General features: G+C 38.7%; 1 protein-coding gene and 1 long non-coding RNA gene across 7 annotated transcripts in view; both read left to right on the top strand.

The window, feature by feature from the left end:
* Positions 1 to 17,726, top strand: part of scn8aa (sodium channel, voltage gated, type VIII, alpha subunit a) — a 99,671-nt gene extending 81,945 nt beyond the window's left edge. For all 5 annotated transcript variants that reach the window (XM_049463024.1, XM_049463028.1, XM_049463023.1 and 2 more), the window contains exons 21-27: positions 809 to 931; positions 9,105 to 9,389; positions 10,655 to 10,708; positions 10,807 to 10,944; positions 12,341 to 12,445; positions 12,552 to 12,822; positions 13,584 to 17,726. In XM_049463024.1, the coding sequence (XP_049318981.1) occupies positions 809 to 931; positions 9,105 to 9,389; positions 10,655 to 10,708; positions 10,807 to 10,944; positions 12,341 to 12,445; positions 12,552 to 12,822; positions 13,584 to 14,731 (2,124 nt within the window). In that variant the 3' untranslated portion in view covers positions 14,732 to 17,726. The remainder of the gene's footprint in view (positions 1 to 808; positions 932 to 9,104; positions 9,390 to 10,654; positions 10,709 to 10,806; positions 10,945 to 12,340; positions 12,446 to 12,551; positions 12,823 to 13,583) is intronic.
* On the top strand, positions 938 to 7,178 carry LOC125780598 (uncharacterized). 2 transcript variants are annotated; one of them, XR_007423867.1, is made up of 3 exons: positions 938 to 4,982; positions 5,077 to 5,145; positions 5,216 to 7,178. It is a non-coding gene; the product is annotated as an uncharacterized LOC125780598 (long non-coding RNA). The 2 variants fall into 2 exon arrangements; XR_007423866.1 differs by having other exon boundaries at positions 5,077 to 7,178.
* Positions 17,727 to 20,684: the final 2,958 nt, after the last annotated feature.

The raw sequence follows: 20,684 nt of genomic DNA on the forward strand, positions 1-20,684 counted from the left end.
TGTAGGGCTTCAGTTTCTGTAGAATGAACTTTTCCTTTCAGTGTCGTTGAGTTAGGTGATCTCCCCTGATCTCTTCCCCTTCCCTTCATGTTGAACCGTGTTGATGTGTTCCTATGAGTCGTTGTAAACTCTTCAATGTGTGAAAAAAATCAATGTAACTTGAAAACTGGCATACATGTACATGTTTACCTGTATTCTTTCTCTTAGGTTCCATTAGTATGTCTGTCTTAAATTGTATGGGATTTTATGCCTCAGCCGAGAGCGACATGGAGAGACAATATTAGAAGGGCAAGGGTAAGGTTCTTGTAGTCTGTTGGGGTTTTTTTGAATGTCTGCAGGGATACCTCCTCTGCCTCCTTTAACCCTTCCATGCCAACCCCCACCTCCCCCGAAGCCCCTGAGATTTTTCAGTACTAAATCAGCCTGGTGTTGTGCTTCTCTGCCTCCTTTATCCTTGTGTTTGAGTCTTCTTATGCCTTTCTGTCTCTCTCTCTCTCTTTCAACCACAAGTTTCTTCACAGGTGCAATGAAGCTCACCAGACTTGCCGGCCTCCCAAAACTAACAGAAATCAAAAACCAGGGGCTGCCTCTAAACCTCTACATGCCTATAACCCATACTAAATATTCCTCTCTCTCTCTCTCTTGAGGATATATACATGTATAAAAGCATTATATATGTATATACCCGTCCGAGTACTTATATATGTGTGTAGAGCAACGTTCGAGCGGCTCTAGGACCGTCTCTTTCCTAGAGAGCTTTATCCGTCTAACAGTCTGGATCCTTTTTTGCTTCTCTGTTTCTGTGTAGGTGTCTATAGTCAGCCTTATAGCTAATGCGCTGGGCTACTCCGATCTAGGGCCCATTAAATCACTCAGGACACTCAGGGCCCTGAGACCACTCAGAGCATTGTCACGTTTTGAAGGGATGAGGGTAAGAAAAGCTATAGAGCTGATCCTTCTGCATGCCCATTCAACAGTTACAGCATGCTAGAACTGATCAAAAAAGAGCAAAAGAAAAGAACAACAACGCCAAAGTCATACCTGGGGGATGTTTTAAAAACAGCAACCAATGAAAAGAGATCACCCTTTTCATGAACAACGATACCACATATGTCATTCTTTGAGTCATGATGCAGCTGAAAATTAAAAAAAAAAAAATCTGAATCTGGAAAAAAACAACTAAGAACACAAGTATTCCCTGAATTGCACCGGAATCCTTTTGTGTTCAACAAATTCATAGTTAAATACAAATCTTAGTGCATATTTCACATTTTTGTAAGCTTGTAATACAAACAAAGGTGTTCTTTTCAAAGCTGCCTCATCACAGATTATAACATGATTATTACAATTATCACAACTCTTGTGATATTTGGCCCTTTGAGAAAAAAACAAAAATTAAAGTACCATGAAGTTACCAAAAGTAAGTTCTGGAAAATGGAGATACACCTCGCCATTTCACAGAGTGTTTGATCTGCAATTGGCTGCTCATTTGGCCTGGTTCTCAAACTCTGCTTTTAATGGAGAGTCCCCTTCCCTCCATTTCTGCCCTATCCCACTGACCCCACCGCCTTCTGCATCTGTCAGAGAACAACCAGCAGCACAGATCCACCAGACCACTGAACTACTGTCCTCTCCGCCTGTCCGGTGCAGTACCAGTGCTTAGAGCCACCTCAGAGTGGAAGTCTTACTGTTGCAAAAACAGCTTATCGTTGCTTATTGTAGCTTATTATAGCTTATTGTAGCTTAAAGTAATGCAAGCTTTATGCACAGTGCTACAGTACTATGCACACGTCTTAGGCCAGTCGGGAAATTGTTTAAAACTTTATCTGGGCAGGAAGTCTGCTTTTGGCTTGAAAAGCACTACATAGCATCTTTTGATAATTTAGTTGGAAATAGTTCAAAAGAGCATGCGTAGATACATTGGAAGTGTTTTTCTAAGCAAATAACTGCTTACTACCCATATATTGCTTTAAACATAATTTTCTCAAGTTACTCAAGACTTGATTTGCGCAGTCTTATCTTTATAGAATATCCAGTGGAGCAAGGAATTAGCGAGACCTTTAATAATCACTTCCTTCGGCTAGTCCTTTCAGACATCTGTGTGAATCTGTGTGAATCAGAGGCTGATAATATAGATTAGACTAGATTTTAAGCTGAACCTTCTCAGCACCCCTCCCTGCTTGGTGGTTGTGAGCGGTTGTGCCTGGTTGTTGTCGCTTTCAGTCCCTCCTCTCTTACTCATGGACTGGTTGCCTTGAGCTTCTCTTGCCTTTCTTCCCTTTCCTCACCTCCTTCTTGACCCCTCCCCCACCTGCAGCACTGTGCAGCACCCTTCCTTCCTTCCTCCCTTCCTTCCCTCCTTTTTCCCTCCCTTCTTCCTTCCTTCCTGTCCCGTCCATCTCACCCTGTCCACTTCAGCCTGCTCGGCCCTGTGCTGTCCAGGCCAGCGCAGCGCTGCGGGGCCAACCTGCTGGAGCCACGCCTCACCTCTCTTTTGCTTGTCCAGGATCTGCTCAAAGGACTGAAAAGAAAGAGAAACTCACACACACAGCAGTGTGGGTGTGAGAGAATGATATTTGCTAAGCTTCTGTGTATTTTTCATCTTTTTACACCAAAGCCTCTGGCTCAGAGGTACTCAAATCTGGACCTCCAATCTTCCAATCCAATCAATATCCCAACCATTACGAGTAATAGACTAATCTGACTGGATACTGGGAAGGTGGAAAGTCTGCAAGAGGACCGTGAATTGAGTATCTCTGCTCTAGGTCCCGTATCTTTGACAGACGTGCAGATATGTTTGGATGGAAGGCATTTTTGAGGATGTTGGCTAGATGGAAATTTGTGATTTGCTTGAGTCAAAACAGAAGCTTAGGAAATTGACCAGTCAGCCTGCTGGCAGGAAGTGGTTTGGTTTATTCACAGCATGGCACTCTTAGGACATAGCACGGTGTTTCCTGTTAGAAGTGGTGGAACTGGGAGACTGGACCCACTAGAGCAGAGAGATTGATCCCGTTTATCATCGCTGTGGCTCAAAATTTGCCCATGCCACTGGGCAAGACTTGTGTCCTCTAGAGAATGGTCAAATAACCCAAAAATGAAAGACAGTATTTTTATTTTATTTTATTTTATTGGGCATAGTTGCTACTTGTTTCTTCTGCTGTTAGCACACAAGTATTTATTTTAGATCCCTATTGCGACGCATACAGCTCTGAATAAAAATAAGAGAGCACTTAAAAATGGAGTTTCTTTGATTTTACCAAATTGAAAACCTCTGGAATATAATGAAGAGGAAAATGAATGATCACAAGCCATTAAACCAAGCTGAACTGCTTAATTTTTTTGCACCAGGAGTAAAGGCATAAAGTTATCAAAAAGCGGTGTGTAAGCCTGTGAAGGAGAACATGCCAAGATGCATAAAAACTGTGATTAAAAACCAGGGTTATTCCACAAAATATGGATTTCTGAACTCTTAAAACTTAATGAATATGAACTTGTTTTCTTTGCATTATTTGAGGTCTAAAAGCTCTGCATCTTTTTTGTTATTTCAGCCATTTCTCATTTTCTGCAAATAAATGCGCTAAATTACAATTTTTGTATTTGGGATTTGGGAGAAATGTTGTTTGTAGTTTATAGAATAAAACAATAATCTTAATTTTACTCAAATATATACCTATAAATAGCAAAATCCGAGAAACTGATTCAGAAACTAAAGTGATCTCTTAATTTTCTCCAGAGCTGTATACTTAAATACACTTTTGTAGGCCAACTCAATCAGTTGATTTATTTAAATGTTTATTTTTCGTATATCCTCGTTTTACTTGGTCAGGGTAGAATGTCATTTTTGGGTGAAGTGTGCAATGTTATGTATCTGAAGCTCTGTTAAACTGAGATTTTCTTGCACGTAATTAAATTAGGTGTGCAGCCCAATTTAATATTACATATTAACAGACAGAAAAAGAAGACTTATCTATAAATGAATTATATCTATGCAATACATATATATATGATTTATAGTAGTCATTGTCTGTTCATCAACTGAAATGCCATTTTGTTTTAACTGAACAACAACAAAAAAATAAGAGTTAAAAATGAATAAATGACTTGATAAGGAGACAGCAGCCCAGAGAGGTGAGTCATTTAGCACAGTTTTAGTTCATTTTCATCCTAAAACCTTGATCCTAAATTTGATCATTTAAAGGAATCCAGACTGGTTATCTGGTGAGTGGAAGTTACTGTGGTAATTTTAAGATTCTTTGCACTTTCTTAGTGGATTCCTCTCATTCCTCATCTCCTTACATTCCCAATGGAACTATCCACACTTTTCTAATGGGTATGGGTATCGAATGACACGTTAAATAATTCTGCTTTTTGCAAAGACGTAAATCTCTCTGTGCTGGTGCCTCTCCTGATCCATTTATTTATTGATTTTAACGGTTCTTGAGTTTGCACTAAAAATGCCATGTAACACGCATGTCCTGTTCAATTGCCAATGCACATTATGCACTTTTGAAAGCCATTTTCCCTCACTTTTATATCCATGTGTTGATTTCCACAAATAATGGTAATGTCTCTGTGACATTTAAATGTGTTATCTACCAGTAGCCAACAGTGATTCTCCTGACACATACCTTATTTTTTGGGTGCCTCTTTCATCCCATACAAAAACGAAAATACTATGATTTCCATGATTTCCAATTTGCTAGAATACTGTCTAAGGGCTACATTTTATATTAGCTACTAGTGTTGTAGTCAAGACCGCTAAAGCCGAGTCAAGACCAAGACTTTTAGTTTAAGATTATTAAGATTAAGAGTATCTTCTCGATTTATCAAAATAATGCATAATATTTGTCTTTTCTAAAACTTAATAACAACTCACCACTTCTGTCAGAAGTCAACTGAATCCAATTTTTATCATTATTTTTATTATAAAATTTGAAAAAAACAAAAAATCACAATTTCCCCTTAAACAGCTCATCACTAAGGTTAGCTAGCTCATAACTAGCTTTATTCTTTATTCCCTGGTAACATTAGTATTTAAGCTAGCTCATCACTAAGGTTAGCTAGTTCATCGCTAAGGTTGGCTAGCTCATAACTAGCTTTATTCTTTCCTGGTAACATTAGTATTTAAGCTAGCTCATCACTAAGGTTAGCTAGCTCATAACTAGCTTTATTCTTTCCCTGGTAACATTAGTATTTAAGCTAGCTCATCACTAAGGTTAGCTAGTTCATCGCTAAGGTTAGCTAGCTCATAACTAGCTTTATTCTTTCCATGGTAACATTAGTATTTAAGCTAGCTCATCACTAAGGTTAGCTAGCTCATCACTAGTTTTATTCTCTCCCTGGTAACATTAATATTTAAGCTAGCTCATCACTAAGGTTAGCTAGCTCATCACTAGTTTTATTCTCTCCCTGGTAACATTAGTATTTAAGCTAGCTCATCGCTAAGGTTACCTACCTCGTCACTAATTTAACTAGCTTGTCACTAAGGTTAGCTAGCTCATTGCTAAGGTTAGCTAGTTCATTGTTAGCTTTAGTTCTCACCCCGGTAACATTAGTATTTTAGCTAGCTCATCACTAAGGTTAGCTAGCTTGTCACTTGCTTTAGTACTCTCCCAGGTAACATTAGTATTTTAGCTAGCTTGTTGCTAAGGTTAGCTAGCTCATCACTCGCTTTATTCTCTCCCTGGTAACATTAGTATTTAAGCTAGCTCATCACTAAGGTTAGCTAGCTCATCACTAGTTTTATTCTCTCCCTGGTAACATTAGTATTTAAGCTAGCTCATCTCTAAAGTTACCTACCTCGTCACTAATTTAACTAGCTTGCTGCTAAGGTTAGCTAGCTTATTGCTAAGGTTAGCTAGTTCATCGCTAGCTTTAGTTCTCACCCCGGTAACATTAGTATTTTAGCTAGCACATTACTAAGGTTAGCTAGTTAATCGCTAGCTTTAGTTCTCACCCCGGTAACATTAGTATTTTAGCTCATCACTAAGGTTAGCTAGTTCATCACTAAGGTTAGCTACCTTGTCGCTAAGGTTAGCTAGCTCATCACTAGCTTTATTCTCTCCCTGGTAACATTAGTAATTAAGGTAGCTCATGAGCTAAGATTAGCTATCTTGTCACTAATTTAACTAGCTCATTGCTAAGGTTAGCTAGTTCATCTCTATCTTTAGTTCTCACCCCGGTAACATTAGTATTTTAGCTCATCACTAAGGTTAGCTAGCTTGTCACTTGCTTTAGTACTCTCCCAGGTAACATTAGTATTTTAGCTAGCTTGTCACTAAGGTTAGCTAGCTTGTCGCTGAGGTTAGCTAGCTTGTCACTTGCTTTAGTTCTCTCACTGGTAACATTAGTATTTTAGCTAGCTCGTCACTAAAGTTAGCTAGCTCGTTGCTAAGGTTAGCTTGCTTGTTGCTTGTTTTAGTACTCTCCCAGGTAACATTAGTATTTTAGCTAGCTTGTCACTAAGGTTAGCTATCTTGTCGCTGAGTTAGTTAGCTCGTCGCTAGCTTTAGTTCTCTCCCAGTAACATTAGTATGTTAGCTAGCTTGTTGCTAAGGTTATCTAGCTCGTCGCTAAGGTCAGTGCTTTCCCTGTTAACATAAGTATGTTAGTTAGTTTGCTGCTAACATTAGTTGTCTTGTTAGTTTGTAGTAATCTCTCCTTTTTTTCTAAATGTCTGGAAAAAAAGTATTGTGGTCCCTGAGGTCTCTGTTTTCGTGTCCTGCATACAAATTCACGTTGATTCACAATGATTCACATAAACAAAGAGTATAACTCCAGCGATACGGTGTGAAAAAGAGCACATTTAACTTAACATCGGACTATTTAAAATGAAAAGTGCATTTATTGGATACTGAACAAAAGCGTGAGTAGCTTGTTTTTCGCTGTTAGTTAATCTGTTTGCAGATTTTAGACACAGAAAAAGGACTGATTCGATCTGTTTGAATGAATTGCTGATGTTCAGTAACGATAGTAAAAAGGTTCAGTTTTTGATGAATCAGTCTCTGAGTCCACCTCACCACGAGACAGAGACAAGACCCATTCCAAACAAGGTCGAGTTCAAGACGAGACAGAGACCACTCGAGAACTACAACACTGTTAGCTACATTCTTTAATCATTTCTGCCCTTATTTTCATTTATTTCACCCAAATAATTACAGGAAACCTCCTTTAAATTTCCTCTTTATCACATTTTTTTGTAACATAGCCAAATAGATTGCATTTCCTTGCAAAATAGATCTTCTGAAACATCTGTCTAGTGGCCTGGAGGCGATTGGGTTTCCCTTTAGTACAGGCAACACCCTGTATCTGCCAGGAGAATCCTGACATTGCGGTGCATCTATCTGTGTGTAAGGAGGGAATATGGCTCCACTGTGGAGTCTGTGAGAAACATGCATGCTCAGCTGCCTGCCCGAGAGCTGCGGCTCGGCCTGCCTAACACGGTTAATGAGCGTCCAGGGCGCTCCTCTTCTCGTTACTCAGTGGTGGATGGGATTCTGAACAGGGCTATGGAGGGAGGGAGGAAGAGGGAAGTGGGGAGGGGTCTGGGTTTGATACTGGGTGTCATGGTCCTGCTCTCGCTTGCTATAGTGTGTTGTTGAAGTTGGGGGTGGGCAGAGGGGTTGTAAGAAGGTAAGAAGGTGAGGGGGGGGATGGGGTGCTGGTAGCCGTGCAGGTGGAGGTAGAGATTGTACTGGGGTTGTAGTGATTGTGTGTATTCTGCGCTACATATCTGTATGGCTTATAGTTAAATTTGATCACATGTGTAACCTGAGCATCAGCAGGGATTTATTGTACTAGTTAATCTAAAAAATCTCAAGAATATCGTTGAAAAGTTACTTTATTTTAGTAATTCAGTTCAAAATGTGAAACACATATATGTATTATATAGATATATTACACACATGCTTCCCTCTGCTGACAACTTTTATGGAAATGCAGATTTCATTTTCCAGCAGGACTTGGCACACTTGGCCCACACTGCCAAAAGTACCACTGATTTTTGGCTTTTTATCGGCTGTAAGCCATAATAATCAACAATAAGATTAAAATAGATCACTCTGTGTGTAATACATCTATATAATATATATGAGTTTCACATTTTGAAATATCTAATATGTGTATTGAAGAAAGAAGAATTGTACAAATATGAGAAGCCATACAAATATGAAGCTGCATTGTATGTTTGTACATAGATGTTAGTGTGTGTTTGTGTGTGTGTATTCACAGTGGCTTGCAAAAGTATTCATACCCCTAGAATTTTTTTCACGTTTTGTCACCTTACAACCACAAACTTAAATGTATTTAATTGACATTTTAACTGATAGACCAACACAAAGTAGCACACAGTTGTGAAGTGGAAGGAAATGGTTTACATGTTTTTAATCAAATAAAATCCTGAAAAGTGTGACATGCAAAAGTATTCAGCCCCCCTATATTTATACAATCTATAGTAGAGCCACCTCTCACTGTAGTTACAGCTTCAAGTTTTTTGGAGTCTTTATGCCTCTACCAGCTTTGTGCTTCTAAAGACTGAGTTTTTGCCCTCTTGGTAGGTTTGCAGTCGCAGAAAGCTTTTTTCTATTTTTGGATGATGGATTTGGATGATGTACAGTGCTCCTTGGGATGCTCAAAGCTTGGGATATGATTTTATAACCTTGATGCTGTTTGTTCACTAGTGTTCTCTAACAAACCACTGAGGCCTTCATAGAACAGGTGTTTAATTATTTTAATACTGATACTAAATTACTACTTAAATGGATTCTACTACTTATCTAATTAAGTAACTTCTTAGATAAAATATTATCTAGTGGGTTCAAAATAAAGGGGGTTGAATATTTTTCAGATTTTTATTTAATAACATTTTTGAAAGGATCATGTTTATTTTTTGTTTCACTTTCATAATTATGTGCTACTTTGTGTTGGTCTATCACTCACAATTTACGAATAAGATACATTTAAGTTTATGGTTATAAAGTGACAACATGTCAAAAAGTTAAAGCAGTATGAATACTTTTGCAAGCCACTGTATGTATGTGTATGGTTTTTAGCACATTTCTGGTCTCTCACGTTGCCCTGCTTTGTCTCTTCCGCTCTGCTTTTAGGTGGTAGTCAACGCCCTGGTGGGTGCCATCCCTTCCATTATGAATGTGTTGCTGGTTTGCCTCATCTTTTGGCTGATTTTCAGTATCATGGGGGTCAATCTGTTTGCGGGCAAGTATTACTACTGTTACAACGCCACTGCAGAGGAGTACTTCGATCCAGATGAGGTGAACAACAAAACGCAGTGCTTTGAGCTCATCAATCAGAATTTTACTGAAGTGCGCTGGAAGAACGTCAAGATTAATTTCGACAACGTGGGTGCCGGCTACCTGGCTCTGCTCCAAGTGGTAAGACTTGTGTTCCAGAAACATTATGATTATATACCTTCAGATTTCAAGCATTTAAATGATCTGTCACATTTACAACTGGGTGTGAATTTTCATATGTGATTGAAATGTGAAATGCAGTCTGTGTTGAATAACATCAATAAATTTGTGGCAAACATTATCTGATACCTTTTTTAATAAACAGAGCTTTATAATACAGGCACATTTAAAAAAAATAGAATATTATTGAAAAGTCAATTGATAAGTTTCTCAGGGGGTGCTGGGATAATTTTCTCTTTTATGGGGGGTCTTCTGTGATTGTATTTACGTTCGGAACGTGTTTTTCTCAGACGTCCTCTGAGTAAATTACAGGCTGAATTATCAACTGTTTTTGCTGAACTCCGTGGTCCTTCGGTAATTTTAGTCCTGTCCAATAAGCATATGTCTGAGTTTCATCACCTCGGGTTTAATAAAATAACTATTTGTGCACTGCCACGCACCGTAATGACACTTTGGGCGCACTGGTCCTCCTGTTTTTCAGGATGCAAGAGTTTTATCACTGAGTAGAAGTGTGGAACATTCTTCACAGACAGCCCCCTGAGAAACTAATCCCATCTGGATAGGGCTTTATACACAGAGTGATCTATTTTAAATGTTTATTTCTTTTATTGTTGATGATTACGGCTTACAGCCAATAAAAACCCGAAAATCTGTGTTTCAGATAATTAGAATATTATATATATAAGACCAATTGGTAATTTTGTCAGTGTGAAGTGCTGTAAGATGTTCTGGGAAAACACTGCACTGACTTTAGACTTGATAATAAAACACAGTGGATCAACACCAGCAGATGACATGTCTCTCCAAAGCATCACTGACCATCAGTACACTTTTCATTTCATTTGTAAATCAAGGGAGCAGAGTCTGGAGGAAGAGTGGAGAGACACACAGTCCAAACTGCTTGAGGTCTAGTGTGAAGTTTCCACCAATCAGTGATGGTTTGGAAAGGAAATGTCATCTGCTGGTGTTGATCCACTGTGTTTTATCAAGTCCAAAGTTGTTCCATATAAAGTAATACTTCCGCATCTGTTCGTAACATACTTTTTTAATTTTAAAGTCAATTGCATGGTTTCAGACTTGTGAATTAGAATGATGTAGAATTAAGCATATTTTTTTTTATTAAAGTGATATTTGTGTAGAATGTGCTGTTGGGACACTTTTGTCTGTTCTTTAGTTGATGTTTAAGCTTCTTCACACTTTTAAAAGAGCTGTCATTTTTCACAAAGGCTACCTTCAAAGGCTGGATGGATATCATGTACGCAGCTGTTGACTCACGAAGGGTATGAACTTTATACACTATAGCAGTATAGCAGATACAATATATCACCAACAGCCCTTTAATTGTTTAAAATGTAACTATTCTGCATTATGTCTTTAGGTGGAAGACCAGCCCATGTATGAGGACAACATCTACATGTACATTTACTTTGTCATCTTCATTATTTTTGGTTCATTTTTCACTCTCAACCTGTTCATTGGTGTCATCATCGACAATTTCAACCAGCAAAAGAAAAAGATAAGTATCTTATTTTAATTCAGTGATTCAAAACTCTGGTCACGAAGGCCCACTGCTCTGCACATTTTTGTGTTTCCCCTGTTTTGGCACTCCCACTACTATTGTCTTAACTACTGCTGCGTTCTGTTTACCTGTTTGCAAATCTAATCTAAATATATCCCACTTTTTTGTCCAAGTTTAACATTTCTGGCAGTAAAACAGGAAGACAGTGCATTATTTGGTATTTTGAACATGCAAATGCAATGATAACATGTCTGCACACAGACAGCAGGCAGTTCTACTGTGTGTTGAACTGACAATTTGACTTGTGGACGCGTTCCAGTTGAAATCCCTTTTGAAAAAAAACATTGTGTATTTAAATTATGCTAATGTAGTACTGTACTTTCGTTATGTAATTTTGGAACCAATAATTTGTATTTAATTACCACTTGTTTGTAATGAAAATTATATAAATTTGCACTGAATTCATACTGAGTATGCTAGTCACATGTTATTTTTGCCACTATTTGATACAGTTTTAAAAACATATTAAAACATATTAAAAACATTAAAAACATATTAAAAGTGTGATTAAATTATAGATTTAACATCACATTCATTTTGAAGAGTGACGTAAATAAAGGGATAAAACAAAAGCAGGATATCTCATACTTTTAAAGTATAGTTCTAACAAACAAAAAGTTGAATAGCACAGTTTTAATTTGTATGAGCAACACAACATTAATATTTTTCTAGCAAATTTTACTGAAGTACAGTATAGCAGAAGAACACACACACAGCAGAAATATAGACTCTTAGGACACATCTAGTAAAAGTTAAGTAAGTTTTATTATTAAAAACTGTTTTATAAAATAATTCTAAGTATATATTTTTATTAAGTACTTAGCCAGTGCAAAATTAGCACAGCCAAATAAAGTAAACTTTTTCAAAGTATACTGAACATAATTATAAGAAGACAAAGTATACTTATATATATATATTAAGTACACTATTATTATATTTAAATAATAATAATAATTTGAATTATAATAATATATATATTTTTTGTTGGCGCCTTTCAAGACACTCAAGGTCACCTTACATCCAAGAGATCCCATGAACATACAGTTCATAGATCAAACAGTACATATTTAAAAGCAGAAAAAGTAGCAGCTAAATAAAAATAAAATGGAATGAGTTAAGTAAAAACAAGACAAAAGATTGATTTAAATTAAAATATACAAGTTTTTCACAAGAGATTTCCTACTTGCTTGGAGATTGCAAAATCTGTGTTCAAATGGAACGCAGCATTATAAATTGCTAGTTAAAAAAAAGGTTATTTAGTTGGATGTTCAAACTCTCATACCGCTTGATATCTATTGAACTGGTTGTAATGAAGTATTGTGTGTTCCTATACTTTGGAGGTCAGGATATCTTTATGACAGAAGAACAGAAGAAATACTACAACGCAATGAAGAAGCTAGGATCAAAGAAACCACAGAAACCCATACCTAGACCGCAGGTACCCTACCTAACCCTGCCTGTCAGACACCTGCACACACATATGGACTAATGAAGGTGTGATTTGAAACTAATCTAATCTGTACTCTGTTAAATTTGCCCTTTAGAACAAGATCCAGGGGATGGTGTTTGACTTTGTGACGCAGCAGGTCTTTGACATCTCCATCATGATCCTCATCTGCCTGAATATGGTGACTATGATGGTGGAAACGGACGATCAGTCTGATGAGACGGAGAACATCCTCTACTGGGTCAACTTCATCTTCATTGTGGTCTTCACGTCTGAGTTCGTCCTCAAGCTCTTTGCCCTGCGCCATTACTACTTTACTAATGGTTGGAATATATTTGACTGCGTTGTGGTCATTCTTTCTATCGTAGGTACGTAAAAAAAAATCTGAAAAAATGTTGTGTGGTAATACTGCATATTTACAGTTGTATGAACATTATTATTATTATCATTAGTGCTAAGGGTTTTCAAGGGTGCCCACATTTATGCAACTGCCACATTTTGCTTAAAGAATTTTTGCACACTTTCTGTAAATGCTATAAGCCTTATTTCACTTCTCAGATATCTCTGTGTTCATCTGCTATATATATATATATATATTTTTTTTTTTTTGTTTGTTTGTTTATTTCAATATCAGCAATCAACACATTACAATTACCTTTCCATTTTAGAATATATGTATAAATCCACCACCCTTCTTCTCCCCATTTAGCCCTCAACCCGCCCCCATCCCCCAACAATCCCATTTTTTTCTCCCATACCCACCTACCCCTTATATTAATAATCCCCATCCCCCTATTTTAACAAAAGATCCTGTAAGTTAGATATCAAGTTTTTCCACATTAAGATAGTACCTGGTCATGCCGCATTGATTCTTCCTGATGACAGTTCAAGGTAAGAGATGTCCAGAAAGAACATGTTCATCTGCTATATGATATACTTAACTGAAATTGCTGATCCAAACAACCAATGATTTATAAAGGAAAATAATAAAAATGTTCTGGGGTGTCCAAACTTCTTTAATACCGCTGTATTTTACGTAAAAGGAAAAAGAATGCATTTAAAGACCCATTTTTTGCCCCTTCTGCTAACCTGTTATTTCCTCTTGTGTTTCTTATTTGCCACAATACAGGAATGTTCCTGGCGGATCTGATCGAGAAGTACTTTGTGTCGCCGACGTTGTTCAGGGTCATCCGTCTGGCCCGAATCGGTCGCATCCTGCGTCTGATCAAAGGGGCCAAGGGCATCCGAACTTTACTGTTTGCCCTGATGATGTCACTGCCAGCTCTGTTCAACATCGGCCTGCTGCTGTTCCTGGTCATGTTCATCTTCTCCATCTTCGGGATGTCCAACTTCGCCTACGTCAAACGGGAGGCGGGTATCGACGACATGTACAACTTTGAAACCTTCGGGAACAGCATGATCTGCCTGTTTATGATCACCACCTCTGCAGGGTGGGACGGTCTGTTGGCTCCCATCCTCAACTACGCTCCCGACTGCGACCCTAATAAAGAGAATCCGGGCACCACGGTGAAGGGTAACTGCGGCAATCCTTCCGTGGGCATTTTCTTCTTTGTCATGTACATCATTGTGTCTTTCTTGATTGTGGTGAACATGTACATCGCCATCATCCTGGAGAACTTCAGCGTGGCGACAGAAGAGAGCGCAGATCCTCTGTGTGAGGACGACTTTGAGTCTTTCTACGAGATCTGGGAGAAGTTTGACCCCACTGCCTCGCAGTTTATTTCATTCGCAAAGCTTAGTGACTTCGCCGACACTCTGGAGCACCCGCTGCGGGTGCCCAAACCCAACACTATAGAACTCATCGCCATGGACCTGCCCATGGTGAGCGGAGACCGCATACACTGCCTGGACATTCTGTTCGCCTTCACCAAGCGCGTCCTGGGCGACAGTGGCGACTTGGACATGATGCGTCAGCAGATGGAGGAGCGCTTCATTGCCGCCAACCCCTCCAAGGTGTCCTTTGAGCCCATTACCACAACTATGCGACGCAAGCAGGAGCACATGTCCGCTCAGGTCATCCAGCGAGCTTACCGCGCTCACCTGGTGCGCCAAGGTTTCATCTGCAAAAGGTTCCTCGGCAGCAGCAGGCTGGAGAACGGAGGGACCAACCAGGACAAGAAGGAAGGAACACCGTCTACTGCCTCACTGCCCTCCTACGACAGTGTGACCAAACCTGAGAAAGAGAAACTGGACGACAGCGAAAGCAAAGGCAAGAAAGGCAAAAACCAAAAAGACGTTAAGGAATCTAAGTGTTAAAAGTATGAACAGAGGGAATGAACAGAAAGAGACATTAAGAATTAAAAGGAAACTCTGTATCCGTTCAAACAAATGTACAAAAAATCTTTTCAAAGAAAACCCAGAAAATCCGAAAAAAAAAGTTGTTTACAGACTTCTGAGCTGCGCCAGTGCAGAAAAAGCAGCATGGTTTCTTACCACGTTGATTACGACCAAACCAAACCATAACGAGCTTACCGCATGGCGCCTGAGCTCAGCAACCAAGATTCCGCTGCTTGAACAGCAGCCAGAGCGACAAAAACGTATAATAATATTCAGCAAGAAAAGCCCATGGCAGATAACTTCAATCGGGACCACCTGCCATAGGACTGAGCGGTATACAGAGTAGACGTTTTAAAGATGGCTTCTTTCACACCACTATGTGTGGAGTTCAGCATTCCTCCACTACGAATTTACCCCTTACAAAAAAAACACTACACTGCCGAAATCCAGTGGAATCCTCCCACTTGGTAACACAGGAAGGTTTCTGGAACATTTTCATGTGACTACCGGAAAGGAACAGTTCCTAGCAGAGATGGTGAAAATGAGAGAAGATACTGAGAAAATGAAAAAAGAGAAAAAACTTAACAAAAAAAAAACCCAGAACAATATGCAAGGGTTTTTTTCAGTTGTGTGTGATCAGTATACTTGCATCTTTACATTATTTGGTCAGCAAAAAAAGAAGGTTTTAAAAAAAAGAGAAACATTCAGCCCATGTCACACTAGTCTTTTCATCATCTCTTTGTTATACTTGCGTAAAAAAGACATTTTTTACATGGGCTTTCACACTGCAATTGGGTAGGCGGGGGGTCATTTATCAGGGTTTTGACTTGGGCTGAAAGGAACTTGCTCAGACCAGGTTCCAGATAAATAAGTAATTAATTGTGCTCGTTCAATGCATAGAAATGACTTGCATGGTGGCATGTTTTGATCAGAAATCATGCATGTGTAATCATAGTCCACTTGACACTTCTGCTCAGACCACAGACGTGGCTTGAACACAAGTTTGAGGCTGTCCACTGGCAACACATTTCAGTAGAAATTCCACTGGAAAGGGAACCAATTGGGAACATTATCCAAAAACTGGGTTTTTGCAAATATATGTATTTGTATTCGTACTTACCCATTCATACGCATTGCTTTACAACTACTCAACACTCAACACATCATGCAAGATCTAGTCGTCAGTGGAAGATCAAACGTCTTTTTATTATTTATTTTTATTTTTATTTTTTTTACAATATATGTCGTGGTGCACTTGAAGGATCTCTACACTCACTTACAAACGGTGTTTCACTGCCCTAGACTTTAGGAACTTCCAGAAAGATGCACTGAAGTTTAGAAATAACTCTATAATTCAAATCAAATCTTGGGGCCAACGAACCCTGATTTGTTTTTCTTTCCACCAGCAATGTGGTTTGACCCTTTGTTTCTAGTCTTTTGTGTGCAGTCAAGGGTCTTTTTAAAGCTGAACTTCATACATTCAAGGTATCTACATATATATCTATATATATATAAGGTTGCAGCGAGCCACCATGCCAATGTAATCATGTAATCTCTTACAATGCTTTGTCTGTCAGTCGGGACCAGGCCTCAATTGGAGGTGATTTCTTTAACATGCGTTTTATGTTGAGACTCTCTGTTTTCTCTGTACTTTTTGTTTGTTTTTTTGTTAATGTTTTGAAGGTAACTCTTACATACACGCTCATTCTGATCATATCAGGGGGTTGTTGATGTGCTTTGTCTTGGTGAAGAAGCTAGCGAGAGGGAGCAGTAGGGTAGCTACGCTATTTTGAACGCGTCCACACGTCCGCCGATGACCGGTTTTAATGTTTTAATGGGGATAATCTTTCTGACTGTTGATTGGTGTTGAGTGAATAGACCGTATCCAGAGTGCATGATACTTATATATGATATGATATATGATGTACTTGAGGCCTGACGCTCTTGTCTGAGAAGGAGGAGTTAGTGTGCCTAATGCTGCAGGTTATATAGGAGGTATAACATCATCAGTTCAAATATATGTTTAATATTAAACTATTGCCATTATTGTTTTAGGTGCAGATGCCTATATGACAACGTAAAGACACTACGTTTGGCACCTCTCGAGCAAACTGCCATCCAATTTTGCTCTTGATGCAAAACCTCTCTTTTTGTACACCTTGAAAGAGAAAGAAATGACTTCTTTATGCTATTATTCTCTCGCTCTGTGTCTCTTTAAGGAGATTCCACTCACAGCATGGGCTATCCCAGAGTGTCTGTCCGTCCATCACAAGTTACAGGGAATTGGAGAACAAGTTTTACAAATATGATCAGTAGTTAAAGTCTTTTTTATGACGAGGACTTCAGAGGTGTTGAGAGATTTTTTTTTTAAAAGGTCAAACTTGCTCTTACCTGCCATGCTCTTCTCTGACGTACAAGGGGCTGAAGACTAGTCCCTAGTCCAGTAGTGAACCGGGCACTCTGCGTCACCACGCCCGGAGTCAGAGAATTTACACCATCAGAGCCTGTGTGTATGCACGCATGCGTGAATGTATGTATGTATGTATGTGTGTATGAGAATGTGTGTGTGTGTGTGTGTGTGTGAGACTGTTGTGTATTTTAGTGTTTACAGCCCCACTCCCCCTCTCCCTCTCAGACCTGCCTGTGGGTCTGCCTACTGCCTACTGTCTCCAAATCAGAGTGGGACTGTGGACTCCATCCAAATCAGTGCCCAGCGGAAAGAAAGCATAGACTACCATGCAATTTCTCCTAAAAAACAAAACAAAACAAAAAACAAACAAACCAAACCACACCTCCCTCTCCTCCCTCCCCGAATCCTGTACTGTTGTACTGTGTTGTAAAAAAAAACACATTTACACACTGTATGACACACTGTATGTTAATGTATCGTTCAGTGGGGGGCTATGATGTACATGGCACAATTGCTGAAAACGTGAATAAGAAGAAGAAGAAGAATAAACTTGAGAGACGAGAAGTATTGTAATATATACGCTTTTCTTTTAAACAGCATGCATTGTTGTGGTTTTTTGTAAATACAGATGAATTTTACAGATGAAATAATAATATGAATAATAATACTAATAATAATCAGACTATAACAACAATGTAAGAAAGGCTTCCAGCTGATGCCCATGTCAAATTTCTTACCTTTCTTTTTTTTCATTTCTTTTTTCATTTTTTTTTGTTTTTTTTTTAAACACTTCACATTGTTGAGAAGAACTGAATGATATAATGTACCATGGATACTATATTAGACAAGCTATACAACAAATCTATATATACGTATATATATATAGATATATAAATATTTAATATAAAATGTTATAAATATATATAAATATATATATATATAAAAAGAGCACTGTCACATTTTGTTTATATATGCAACACGTCCAGTGGATGTTGATGAACTCTTTTGTGTTTGGGGACAAGTTCACGCACGATGTATTATTTTTATTTTATTTTTATTTTTTATTTTTTATTGGAGCTGCTCGAACTTGATACTGTATGATAACGATGATTATACTACCAGCACATCTTTGTGAATTCCAAGTACTAACTTTCTAAAGGCCCCTTACACAAAGACACACACACACACCTACACACTCTAACACACACACAAACACGCATAGGTGCACATATGCTCGCTCAGTCGTCTTACTCATGTAAACGGACAATGTAATCAATCACACACTGTAAGCGGAAATATTCAACAGCCACTGAGAGATGATGCTGATGCTGTACCGTGTTCGTCCAAGGCCTCCCCAAACAGCAAACGCTTCGGTGAAGTAATCAATCCTCCGACCAGGACTTTAAGTATTTTTTCTATCTCTCAGCACATCTGTTTCGCTCTTCTTCTTAAATTTCTACACGTTCATCGGTTCATCCTCTTGTGCTACTTCACGAATTGTGTGTGCCTTTTTCTCTGCGTTCTCTCCATGTTCCTGCGTTCCTCGTTTTCTCAAATGCTTTTCTCCCTGCAGTCTTGGAGGACGGTGCCATATTTATTGATCAACCTAAGGAGGGGGAAGAGAGGAGGGGAAATTAAAAAAAAAAAAAAAACGGAGCACAATGCAAATCAGGGACTGTACTGAGTCTGTACAAGGTGTCTGACATACTGCCAGAGGAATACCTATACAAACCAAGGGGGAACAAATACAAAAAAAGCCCACTTTCTCCTAGATTTGGTGTTTCAAAACTGTTCAGATGTTCTGTTTTCTGTACTCTGTGTGTATATCATCCACTTGGCTTGTGAAAAAGAAAAATAGCTTGCCTTCTGATTTTTTTTTTGTGTTCTTTCCATCTGAGACTCACTTTTGTATCAGTATTCAGTTATTGGACTGTTCCATTTTTGAGCATGATGAAAAAAAAAATGCTTTTTCCATTTTGCTGAAAAAGATTTCAAAAGTGCTTTTCAAACTGTTGTTATTGTTTGACACAGTGTTGTAGGAGGACATATTATGGTGTGTGTGGCACAACCACTTGGACTCTTAGTAAGAACATATAAAAATTATCTTCATTTGAGCACGAACCTTTTTATTAACAATAAAGCAGCCTTCCAGTTATAAAAAAAAACGTCTTCTGCTTTCATTGGGGATCAGAACTTTACAGAACTACAAATATGCAAATATTATAGCACTGTGATGCCATACATCAGGGTACAGCATGCCTTCGTTACAAAGCCAGGTTCAGGTTTCTGTATACAAGGTCGCATTATGTGGCATATGTGTGCAGCTTTTCACTTTCTGACAGTTCTTCTTTACATTTTGTCCAAATTTTGTGAAGACTGGACCAATAGAAATCAAATATTTTTGCATTGACTTTAATTAGAAGTTAAATTGAAAGTATTTTTCATCTCCTATAAAAGTCTGGCATTCTGATTATATGGGAATTTTATCTGATCTCAATTTGTATTCATCCTTCTCTTTTCTATATATCTCATATACTGTATTTTTCGCACTATAAGGCGCTTAGCGGCTAATGCTGCTCAAGTAGTGCTAGCCGTGGTTAGGTGCAGGCTACAGTCTGATATGCTCACCACTGAATGGCGAAAGAGCTTGTACTTTCAGCACTTTCACTTTCTTGCATGTTAAGTGGCTAGTGCTGCTATAAACCTAACGCTTAGCACAGTTAGCAACTAATGCTAATGCTGCTCCAGAAATGCTAGCTGGGGTTAGCAGTAGGCTCCAGGCCAATTATACTCACTTCTGAATGGCAAAAGATCTAGTGCTTAGTGTGGTTAGCAACTAATGCTAATGCTGCTCCAGCAGTGCTGGGCGGGGTTAGCAGCAGGCTACAGATGTATAATACTCACCTCTAAACGTTGAAAAAGCTACAGCTTAGTGCGGTTAGCAACTAATGCTAATACTGCTCCAGTCTCGGTGCTGGATAACTAAACGGAAACTCCTGTATAACTTTGTATTTCAGCAGAATGGCTTTACTGTTCCTTAATACTTGAGTGGTAAAATTTATACATAAGACACACCAGATTATAAGGCGCATTGAAGATTTTTGAGAAAATTAAAGGACTTTTAAGTGCACCTTATAGTGGAAAAAATATGGTATATGTCATGGGGTAGCACTATATAAATTGTTAATGATGTGTCTCCTCAGAGGACAGCTTGGGAACAAGGTCTAATAGTAATAGTGTACCAAGAATGCCTGCCTCACATAAGGCATTACCACCCACAGTGGACAGCACAGTATGTGGTAATGATCGTGACCAGCAGTGTCTGGCTTAAATTGTCCATGTATATCAACACGCAACATATTCCACAGGTCAGTGCAGCATTCTTCAGCTTCCGGGGGACATGGCAAAAGTCATGGGACAGGAAACAAGTTCCTGTCCCATGACGTGGCATGACAGTGTATCTTCTTACACTCTTAATAGGCAGGCCATGGTTTGTAGCTTGGATGTATGGTTCTAAGTTGT

The sequence above is a fragment of the Astyanax mexicanus genome, chromosome 13 (genome assembly GCF_023375975.1).
Source record: "Astyanax mexicanus isolate ESR-SI-001 chromosome 13, AstMex3_surface, whole genome shotgun sequence".
In the NCBI taxonomy this organism is placed as follows: domain Eukaryota; kingdom Metazoa; phylum Chordata; class Actinopteri; order Characiformes; family Acestrorhamphidae; genus Astyanax; species Astyanax mexicanus.